The 12,162-nt window shown below is 34.6% G+C and overlaps 1 protein-coding gene across 1 annotated transcript in view; it reads left to right on the forward strand.

Annotated features, from left to right (window-relative positions):
* The window catches only part of LOC113229239 (proton-coupled folate transporter-like), a 14,292-nt gene extending 2,346 nt beyond the window's left edge, over positions 1-11,946 (forward strand). The window contains exons 3-9 of the mRNA XM_026462765.1: positions 543-836; positions 4,783-4,935; positions 5,989-6,181; positions 6,497-6,598; positions 6,885-7,022; positions 10,450-10,533; positions 11,648-11,946. Coding sequence (XP_026318550.1) covers positions 543-836; positions 4,783-4,935; positions 5,989-6,181; positions 6,497-6,598; positions 6,885-7,022; positions 10,450-10,533; positions 11,648-11,946 — 1,263 coding nt within the window. The remainder of the gene's footprint in view (positions 1-542; positions 837-4,782; positions 4,936-5,988; positions 6,182-6,496; positions 6,599-6,884; positions 7,023-10,449; positions 10,534-11,647) is intronic.
* Positions 11,947-12,162: the final 216 nt, after the last annotated feature.

Consider the following 12,162-nt stretch of genomic DNA (forward strand, 5'->3'; position numbering starts at 1 on the left):
GAGGAGGTCGAACCAACTAACAAATGCAAACAAATTCGATTCTGGCATTTTTGTCACATACTAACCTAAACGCACGGGAGGAGGTCGAACCAACTAGGAAATGCAAACAAATTCGGTTCATTCACCGTTGCACCTAAACACCACTGGAATTATTATTTTTTTTCACATATACACATTCAACATTATACTCAGTGAATGTTATATCTGAAGTGTTTATATAAAATGAACATTATGCCATCGGTATATTAGATTGAAAGTTGTTATATCAATCGTCTATTATACCCAGTGACCGTTATATCATGCAAGAATATGTCAAATGTCTGTATATCATAAATTAATTATGTCTGTTAAGCGTTATATCGACTAAAAATATCTCATTTATTGTTATATATTACGCTCCCAAGCCACATCGTGTCTCTTTAGAGGAGACCTGTGCACGGCATTGGGACGTATAGTGTGTTGTTGATCATCGATGACGACCACGATGATAAACAATATATACAACTTTGTCTCATTGAGAATATGTTTTTACCACGTTCCAGGCGGAGAGTCAAAAAATAGTATCAGGGGTGAACATAAGCCGCAGTTTCGTCGGTTCCCTCATTTCAACAGTGGTACTATTATTCGTAGGCCCTTGGAGTGACTGCAGCGGTCGTCGGAAACCACTCCTTATCATGCCTTTAGTTGGCATGAGCGTGATGACAACAGGTGTCTTGCTTCTTCTGACTTTTCCTGGAGCGAACACTGTGCAAGTGTTATACGCCGTACAGATCCCAATGTCGTTTGGAGGAAATTTTGGGTTGTTACTCGCTGCAGCGTTTAGCCATATTGGTGACGTAAGTGTACACAAATTTAGCCTTATTTATTTTTATTACTTTTCAAAAAACTCTAGTATTGTATTTGATCACCCGCTACACCGCTTTTAACAATTAAAAGAAGGGTTAACGAATGTATTTATGTTAACTTTATCAAAGGGATTTATGCTTTTTTTATGGTTTCCATTTGCACTGACTACTTTTTACTTTTATATTTTTTATATCGATCGACAACTTGACCATAGTTATAAATAAATTAAGCCGAAGCAATAGGACGTGGATAGCATTTATCAAATCTAAAACGCATAGTTATTACAGGTTTATTAGTCAGTAACGATTTAAGAGCTACGTCGCTAAAAGTACAAATGCACTAATGTGGGAAAATAATACTACTGTCCTTGCGGAAAAGGCCCGGAAGTAAAACCGAGCGTAGTCTTATAACGCAACATTTTCGTAATGAAAATGATCCACAAACAATCACCTTTTAGAATTGCTGCAGCGCAGCGATCTCTGTAAACCTGTAGGTTTCTTTACTTTGATGAATTATTATAATGTTAAATTATAATTATCTTTTTTGTTTTTGTGATTATTTTTAAAACACTTAAAAACTTGGATTTAGAAATAAGTACTATTCATAATGAGAATTCGTAATGAGCACCCCCATATACCCCGTAAACGATACCCAGAATCAAAATCAAAATAATCACTATTTCATAGGTAAGCATTATTACACTAGAAATCATCACATTGGTTAAACTCTACCGCTCATTCGTAAGGCAGATACCCCCGAGAAGTATGAGCAAGAAACTTTAGGGGTTGCTCTTTGTAAACAACATTTGTACGCATTTAACTTGCAGAAATGGAAGTCAAATGCACACTTACATTAGAATAAAAAAAAAATCTGCAACCGTCGCGACATTGCGTATTCTCAAAAAATTACGTAATATAATTATTTTGAAACAGAATAGCAAAATTGGGAGAAAGAAATCCGTTACTTTGCAACATTTCCGTGTCTTGTTGGAACGAAATTAATTTTCGGTTTTAGTGAATATTTATATAAAAATACAAGTTGAAACGCGTTACTTCCTTGTGGAATGTGATGTTAGTGTCTGTTTTATGTTTGCCTGTTCTATTTTTACACCCATTTACCGCACATATCGTCATTATTAGCAAAAATGTTTGAGCTGTTCGCGATGCAATTTGACCTTGAGCACTGACAGCCCGCCCGCTCGTGTAGGCCCTTTGGGAAGCCTCTAACTTGCCTCACTTAGCGTGCGCGGGCTAGGTTTCTAGGTTTCAGCATGAAATCAAACTACACTGTAACAAGCACAACTTTAACATGCAATTAGTTCCATCACGCCGCTGCTAGATGGCATTAGTTGTACTCTGAATCTCATATATTTTGAATTGTTAGTGCTTTTTCCCGCTGTAGCATTTATACGACACTAAATGGTACTCAAGTATTTGAGAAGATTCCGTCCTGTTCCTGCTACTTTAAGGTTTGGCTCTGAACTGTGTGCTTTCGCGCCAGTGAGACATACTGTTGTTGGCCCATAACCCTGTAAATTTACCCTTTTTGATATTAGAAAACATAAATCTTCAGTCAAATAATTAAGTACCTCTCAAGTTTTCATTCTTTTTTTTTTTCAAGTCAAAATCGGACATTTCTAATAACTAATAAATATTTTGTTGAATATAGAGTGGCTTTGTGACTTGAAGTAAATTAATTTGTTCTTGGATTAAATATTTCTGTCTTATAACTAAAATAAACTTTTGAGACGTTTTTTTACTATTAACAAGTAATTATTCTCTAGCGCCTATAGGGAGAGGATCGTTTTGTTGGATTTAATAAATTTGTCTTCATAAAAAGAATTTTGTCCTTTTCTAAGTAGTCTGTTTTTACCGTGTAGGTACTTTTTACTCCGCATTAAATGATGCACTTTACTCCCGCTACGTAAGGATATATATGACGTACTTTAAGGTCACAAATACGCAACGGCGGGTGGTGAGTTCAGTTCGGCGTTTAAGGTTTGCGCGTACATTGTGTCTTGTGTTGGATGTATCCAACTAATACACGTTTGCGCGCAATGTACGCGCAAACCATGAACGCCTCGCTAAACGCACCACAGTTCCGAATTTGCAGGCCAGAGTCAAAGAAGTGAAATATTATTTGTTATGCAAAGTTGCAAATTGTTGTTTGACACGAGTGCTTGTATTGAAACCTGAACAAGCGAAGAATTCTAAGATAAAAATAGAATCCTAAGCGTAGCGAGCGTTTCAAGACACGAGACGCAAAACAACTTTCGAGCCGAGGGAAACACACGACTTTTCACTTCCCTATAGCGAGGGAAATGGTAGATGAAAGAAAACAATTTAACTACTTATAATAAAATAATTTAATGAACAAAATTAGTTATCGTTCTCAATTTAATGTCAACAATAATAAAAAAGAAATATACCGGATTTATATTATATATAATGTACGACAAATCGCGTAGTTGAACGTGTCATTATGTTATTATTTTTCCATTTATTTTCCATCGAAAGAAAAAGTTAGGTTCACCACAGTACATCGTCAAATTCGAATTTCAAAAACGTTTTTCCACGCAAGCAGACGTTAGCGTGAAATAAACGCTTTTTCGCGCAGATTTCCAATGAGAAAGAAAGCCTTTCCGAGCTAATGAGGTGAAAAAGTATTGAATATGCCCGTGTGTTAATAAGGGATATTATCAGGAGTCTGGGATAAATAAGAACTATGATAATGCAATACAAATAAACAAAGATCGTCGATTAGTTTTGTGTTAATTTTAAACAGAGAAGTCTTTATTTTAAAATCTACGAATTATTTAATTTTTGTGTAATACCCTAATTCTGGAATATTCTATGAATTTTGATCAGATAAATTTATTTCAATATAACTTAATCTAATACAATATAAGTAAAACAAATGTAAATAAAGGTATTATAGTATTCAAATAAGAATTAATAAAGGAACCTAAATTATACATTCTTCATAGTAAAGTAATACATTTTAATATTAGCATCTAATGTGTAATTACGATGCCTAAACCAAGTAAATGTATACCTGTATTTTAGGCAAAATTTGATGAACATTAATGAACATTCTCGGTCTATCCTAAAAGTAGCGAACCTATTTAGTCATTGATATTATGAGAGCCCTTAATGGTCATATGCAAAGATGATTGAAATGTTCCTTGTAATTTTCTGGGTAGTTGAGTCATATTATTTATTGGTGCTCGAATACATGACAACGCAATCCCAACGCAACCGATACCAAATTTGCTAAGTTCCAACCGTTCACTTGTTGATTTCGATTGTATTACACATATCTACTGATATGTCATAAATTCGACAATTCATTCAAAAGTCTTATGACTCATATTTTTCTTGTTCTATGTACTTATAAGTAATTCCGTTAGTCTCTGTTTTCCAGTTCTATCTTTTTTTACGATTTTAAACGACGGCAGGAACAAGTATACATCTGATCATTAGCGACACGCGACCTGTTCGTAACAGTTGCAGTGTCACTCAGAGCTTTAAAATCTGATAGTGTCACTGCGCCCATCACCTTGAGACATAAGTTGGAAGTCTCATGTGCTTCAAAACCGAAACACGGGAATGCCCACATTACTGCTTGGCGGCAGAATAATAACAATAATAATAGCTAAATAAAAAAAAGATTAAAGTAACTAATAATAATAATTATTACAATAACGCACGCACTCAACATAGCCCCGCACTAGGGAAACCCTGGGTCGCGAGTGCCATAGGCGTACATATTGACAACCACAAATTACACCCAAACTCGCGAGAGAAATAAATGTAGGCTATACAAATATTCCTCGCGGCCCGGGAATCGTACCTGGGACCTCTACGTGGCATTCCGGTATGGTAAGCGTTCGGCCACTCCTAATGCAATTCGGCAAATCCTGTAATGTATTTCCAGATATGCCACGCTACTGGCCGCGACGTAACCCGCACTATGGGCACTCACCGCGCCGCTATCCAAGTAGCCCATGTTATAGGCTCTATCAGTGGACCTTGGCTCTTCCATGGCCTCGGATACTACGGTGTGTTTAGCATTGTATTATTGCTGCAGGTACTAGCTTTGATTACTCATCGATACGTGTTCTTTATTGCATAGATTTCTTTATATTTACTTGTCGCTATTACCGTACCAACCGATAGCTGTCCACAGCCGAAACTTTAAATAATTAATATTGATTTTCTATAACCGTCAAAGCGGAGGGTTTGTTATTTTAGTACAGCGTCTAGTACACTGTCCATCTACTGGAATAATACCTTAATAACTCTCTACGTTGCGAAAGGGAGACTTAACCGGGTACCACATGACAAATATGTGATCAGAGTTTATTTCTAAACATAACATTTAATTTAATCTTTTTTTCGTTAATCATAGCGAGCCTTTTTTCTATGGATATGGTTACCGGTCTTTTTTAGGTGTAACATTTCATTTAATCTTATCCTCGTTATTACTTTTTTCTTTACGGTTTTCCACGGTACGTTAAATATAATGACAAAAGAAAAAGATCTGTGAAATGTCCGGAAAATCTTTACGAAAAATATTTACTAATGGAAATAAACATCTTTGACAATTTTAATCGACAAAATAAGAAATTCTGCAAAGTGAAAACTTTCGTACTTACTAGTAACATTCTTCTTTTTGGCACATTTATGATATTATGAATAAGTCAAATAAAAATAGGAGCGTTTATAGAGACTGTGACAAGTAAAATTGACTGACGAATTAATCCCTCATTCAGATATTTTATTTATGAACATTAAAATATTACTTTATAGATTCTTTAGTAAGTGCGGGCAACAAAATTAAAGACTGCAGTGAGTAGTTATCTAATCGTGCTAAACTTCAAGTCGATAGCAATTTGTCTTTTCTGAAAGGCCGTGATTTACAGACGAACATTACTTGGGTTCTTTTTTGACCGCTAGACAGGCTTAGGTGTGGAACCACAATACAAATAATCAACTAAAGTTCATAATGTATCAAACTAATATTTGGCAAAAGGCAATAAAGAGTCACGTATCTCAATCCAAAAAGCTGCATGTTTGTTATTTTCCTATCAATTTACTATGGAAGATCTTATAAATTAATTTTAAACTTTTTTAATTCCAGGTTTTCTCCTTAGCATACGTGATATTTGTCGTAAAGGATGTCGACGTAAATACAGATAATAAAGTCTCTGTTTTTAATTGGAGATTACCTTTCAATGCTGTTATTTGTCTCGTAAAACCTAGAGAAGGATACAAAAGAGTTATTATACTACTAATGTTAGTGGTCGCTTTAGGGGACCGGATGATGTTATCTGGTGAGTACCTATGAGAATATACTGGATTATTCTTTAGATGTCTTTGAATATATCTGTGGGATGATTCATGAAAGAAATTACTATTCATTCTTCAAATGAACGCATATAGGCTTGTATATAGGTAATGAGTTAATGAAATGAAGATGTCGCATTTTCATCTTGGTCGTTATGCATGGAAACGTGCACAAAATGTATTCATATGTGGGCAATAGATGGCGGTGTACAAAACACGGCATAGTGCCTAATATTACCAAATTTTTTTAAAGTAAGGGACTCGTGATTCTAAACTAATATTTGTTTTTTTTTAATTTCCAGCGGAAGTTCTTCTATCGTACATGTACTATAGATATAAGTTCAACTGGACCGACGTCATGTTTGGTTCCTTCCTCGCTTACAGAAATATTGTTAGTTTTATTGGTAAGTTTATTTAGTTTCTAGGGAGGCGGTATTGGGGCGTTTACTGTTCTTAAAGTCTTGTAATTTCAAAATGCGTCTAGACGCCAATAACCAGGGTCATCACAACAAAAACAGAAGTGAAAAACAAAAGATTTTCCTTATTCTGGATATTAAATAGTTTCTAAGGGTGTTCCGTACTTTATTAAACTTTTATGACATTTATTTACTAGTTACTTTTCTAAACTGTGAAGCAGCGTCTTCATTGTATGGAGATTTTAAATTCAATTGCTGTCTTTAATTTTTCCAGGGACCCTCCTAATCCTAGCAGTAATGAAGCGTCGCCTGCAATTCTCAGACGAGGTGGTAGGCTTTTTCAGCTGCATGTCCTATATTTTAGCCACATTGGGCCTCATTGCGACTACCTCCGCTTGGTGTGTTTTCTTGCGTTAGTACCTTTTTACAAAGACGTTTATCTACTTTATTATTCAATTATAAGTTGGTAAAGCGGCGAAATACTGATACATTTACTGTGATAGGGGTTAATTCTATTTTCCTCTTAGGACCAATTTACATTGCGGCGGAACGGAATGGAACGGAACCGTGAATTTCGTCAATGCTCGAGCATTCACGAGCTTTCTCGCGACTGCGCCTTGAGGCTGTAGTATTTCGTTGACGTTATAACTACTGCGCGTGCCTTCGCGCCATTTCTCGCGGGTTCGTGAGCATTCTCGAGCGTGCGCGAGAATTCCGCGGAAGACTCGTATCGTTCATTACGCTATTTACAATATCGTTACAAAAACTCGCTTCCATTCCGTTCCGCCGCAATATAGATTGAGCCTTAGTATAGCCAAGACACAGCACGCAACGTCGCGTCAACGCAACGCCAAATCTATAATAACAAGACGTTCCTGCGAAGTCAAACATGTGATGAGATGATGTTACATTTCATACATTGATGCTGATTAATATTAATATTGAATGTGTTGTCGGAGCATTTTAATATGTATGCTACTAAACACAACAACGCAACGGGCGTCTGAAAAATCTGAATCCAGTTGTAATATTTGTTTACAGCGCCATCTATATAACTACGATGAATTGCGAAAGTCAGTGTGCGTGCTATACGGGTTGTTCACAACTCAAATCTATAAACTTATTATCGCACTACACTGAACCGCCTAAAGATAGCGGGCTGATGTAGGTTTCTTAGTTTGCTGTAGAACTGTGAAGGATATTTCAAATACTATAAATAATTTTTTTTTCGTTGAAGAAAATAACATATTGTAAACATAGCAAGGTTTAACAAAATTTGGTAAGCTTACAATATAACTCTCATATAAATTTACCGTTGGGCTTTCTTTATTGAAAACAACAGCTTATCAGTGGGACAAGAAGTTCAAGAGACTGTTGTCAGGTGGTATAAGAGGAACACCGGGGATAGTGGGGCTTAAAGCCTTAACTCATAATCTAAACAGTTTAACACTTAGGGCCGTATTCCAGAACTCTACTCAATGCTCAAGTCAGGATTTGAGTATGGTTTAAAGCACTCGAAATCATACTCAAGTCCCTGCCATTAGGGTCGTATTTCCAGTGCTTGAAATCATACTCATATCCTGACTTGAACATTGAGTAGAGTTCTGGAATACGACCCTTAGTCTCTCAGTCGATAAAACACACAAACAAATTAGTTCAAACGATTTTAAAGTGATACCTACAATGCTCCAAATTCGAAAGGCAGAAAAAACAAATTTAACAGTTGAGAAAACTTGATGATACGAATTTTCCATTTAAAAAACTGATGCTCATAACCTCTTGTAGCTTTCTAAAAGGGAAAAGGGTCGTTCTCAGATAACCCCCGAAAATGTGTCTCTTTCAGTAACTTTTATGTTATTACATGAATGCTAAGCATTATTTATTTAATATGATTGCTTGCTTACTTAGTCTGTGTACATAAAAAGACTACTTTACTACGTCACAGTTATAAATAAAAATTAAAAAAGTGGGCAATTTCTCATTCATGGGAGCCGGTTCCACGTCGCCCTAATTTTAAGAAAAGAAGAAAAAAAATTAAACACTCGTGGAAATCGCAATATTTTCCATCGAGGATAAACTCCAATAACTTACACGTCGATTACATACCGTAACTTTCCAATTTATTATAAACAAACACGTTTTCTTGGGAATACAAAATGTGTTTCAATTTTTCTTATCATTAGTGTCAATTCAACTACAAGTCTCCTAATAACAAAAGTTCATACCACATCACCTTCACCCTTCGCACACGTGAGAAGGGGCTCCTGTCGGATTGGAGTGTACACAGTGAAGTAACCTGTGCATCTCCGTGTTAGCAAAAAATCAACTTAAATACCAATTTCAGCGCTAGTGACTAAATCGTTCCCATTCACGTAAAGCAATCTATCTAAATAAGTATTAAGTAATATTTTTTTAACTTTATTGTACATCAATTAGACAAAGGGAACTTTAAAATCTATGCCCTTTTATATCGGTCCAGCATATTTTACACACCTGACAATCAAAAATGTATCCAAATGTCATTATTGTCGCTCTCATTCTTGTCTACTTTTAAGTCAAATAGTTATTTTAAGCCAAACATTTACTTGAAATATAACAATTATATGTTGACAGTGGTGGTGATGACGGTGGTGACGATGATGATGGTGGTGATGATGACGATGATGATTGTAGTGATGATGACGATGATTGTGATGATGATGTAAATGGTAATGATGCTGATGATATTGGTAATCATGATGATGATGTTGATGGTGGCGATGATGATATATTGATGTACAACAAAGATTATATGACATTAACAAAATATTTATTTAGATTTATTTATTAATTACATATAGATAGATAGATAGTCTTACACGGATAAGATGGATTTTTATACAAGAAGTTATATTTGTTACATGTTAAATGTTCTTTTGTGAACGATAAAATGTGTGTTGTAATAATAATTTCTAATTACTGTGCCGTCTTTCTTATTTACGTTTATGAGAAAATCTTATGTGTTACTGCAATCTCATTCGTGTGACCTAAAATATCGTTTTTTTGTTGTATTTAACTTAAATATTTCCGTGATTTTATAATTATTGACATTGCTTGAACTTATTTGTACGTTAAAGACCTTAAAACCAAAATAAAAAAGGATTTTACAAAAATCAGTCAAAAAGTGCCACTGAAATTCGGAAAGTGAAATTCACACAATTCTTATTACACTTTGTCTGTTCTTTCTAGTGCCCAAAACATAATACGCTCATTTGGTGCTACACTGACACAATGTCTTGTAATGTTACGAAGATGCATTTGAATTGATATTTAACCGACTTCAAAAGAGGAGGAGGTTCTCAATTCAACTGTATTTTATTATTTTTCGTATGTATATTACGCGACAACTTCGGCATTTGTGAACCGATTTTGATGATTATTTTTTGTTGGAAAGATGGTATACCTCAGTAGTGATCCTATTTAAATTTGAAGAAAATGTTCCCACTCTAAGGATGGCAAACTTGGGATGAATCCAGTTTCGCGCACTTTCCGGTGACCGATTTCAATAAAACTTGGCAAATAGATGTAATTCCATGAGCTTTTGAGGTCGGTTTGTAGTACTCTGTACTGAGATTTTAAATTTATTTAAAAAATATAACGTTTTAATAAAATTTTGTGTACTTTTACAATTCGTATATTATTTAACATTTCTGCCAACTTTTCTCCAGAAGTAATAAACACTCGTTACATATGTTTTGACATACTGAAATAAATTTTACCAAAATTTACAATTGTTAATGTAGTACTACACGACCTTAATATAGTAATATATGTCTTATTTAAGGATTTCTTTGTTTCAGTGCCACTCATCGGCATCATCGCTCAAGGTTCCCAAGTGGTACAAAGACCTATATTGAACAAGCAAATTTTGCCCAACGAGCAAGGTAAACTGTCAATCATATTAAAATCATTTGACACAAAAAACGTACTCGGTTGAAATTGTCATCGTACGATAATATTGGGTATGAGTCAATGATCTTATATCGGATTGAGTCATCACATACACTTGTAGTTAGAGATAAGGAAACTGTCTTAAGTTACCATTTACATGTCGCATACTCAGCAGTTGAAAGATATTATGATGTCTTTTTTGAATAGATTTTCTTAATGGACGTAAATTTTATTAAAACTCGTAGTACCATCGTTATTCTATGTAACCTACTTTGAAGCGTAACAATAAAACTTACTTTACAGGAGTTTCTTTTTAAAAACCGTGTTACACCATTATTCCATGAATAAGAAGTAAACATTTTGAAGTTTAAGTTAGTTACAAATTTTATTGTTCAAGGTTTTAGGATTTTGTTTGCTTAATATTCCTTATTTTGTTTACTGTTCTTTCCCAAACAATTTTTTCATCGTACTTAAAACCCTCGTCTGAGAGGATATCCGTGCCCAGCAGTGCGACATATAAATGAGTTGCAGATGACGATCATACTTAAAAATACGCCCCTGTTAAACGTTTTGTGACTACACATTTACGGAGCAATTTCACTTACATTTTTTGTCGAAAAGAACAAAAATATAGGTATGTACGAGATTTATCTTGTGTTAAGGTTTTATACCGTAATATACATATTTAAAAACAACATTTTTTTAAATTACAGTTATTGACTACGTTTAATATGTTATATTATGAAGCAAAATAAGAAAAATTTAGTTTAAGTATATTGAGTTTTTGGCTATAAATCGTGTTTTACTCCGTTATCTATCTGATGGAAAAACAAAATTGACATAACTCGACTTATGTCACTCTTTCACTAGGGGTGCGATTTATAACATATTATATAAGATCATGAATCGGTTGTAGTAATTGTAGTTCCAAGAAGAAGAAGGAACTTGTACAAGCTGTTCTAATCGTTAAAATATTTTTTTTACTAAAACCTATGTTCTGACTAAGTATTCCATATTTTGACTTTCCGATAACGTTGACTATATTATGTCTCTAGACCTTTATGTGCACTTAAGTGCATAACTCACTAATAATGTGTTTTTCCCCAGGTAAAATATACAGCGTGCTTGGTGCTTTAGAATCGGCGACTCAAACTTTATCATCGCCTTTATATTCTTTATTGTATAATAAAACTGTCGCATCAATGCCTGACGCCTGGCTGATTCCAGGCATTGCCTTGGCTGCATTACAATCCTTGACATACATGACTACGAGAAAACTTCGTAGAAGTCAAGAACCGGCGGCGTCACAAGAGAAAAATATTCCATTACGAAAGAGAGAAGATAAAATATTAGAACATTGTAATGAAAAAAATAATGAATCGAAAAGCAGGACTCAAAGTAATTAGAGATAGAATTTCAAATAAAGTTTAGTTTTTTTGTACCTGGAACGAGTTTTCTTTTTACATTTATTTACTTTTGATTATTCTATTGATACAGCAGTGTAGTGATTACATTTAATATTTCATTGTTTCCTACTCTCTTTCGTCTTACAATCCAGTCCATACGCACTGTACTTTCTTATACAAAAAATATTATTATAATCACCACGGTTTAGCCAAATA

The sequence above is a fragment of the Hyposmocoma kahamanoa genome, unplaced genomic scaffold, assembly GCF_003589595.1.
Source record: "Hyposmocoma kahamanoa isolate Upper Pololo Valley unplaced genomic scaffold, ASM358959v1 296, whole genome shotgun sequence".
Taxonomy (NCBI): domain Eukaryota; kingdom Metazoa; phylum Arthropoda; class Insecta; order Lepidoptera; family Cosmopterigidae; genus Hyposmocoma; species Hyposmocoma kahamanoa.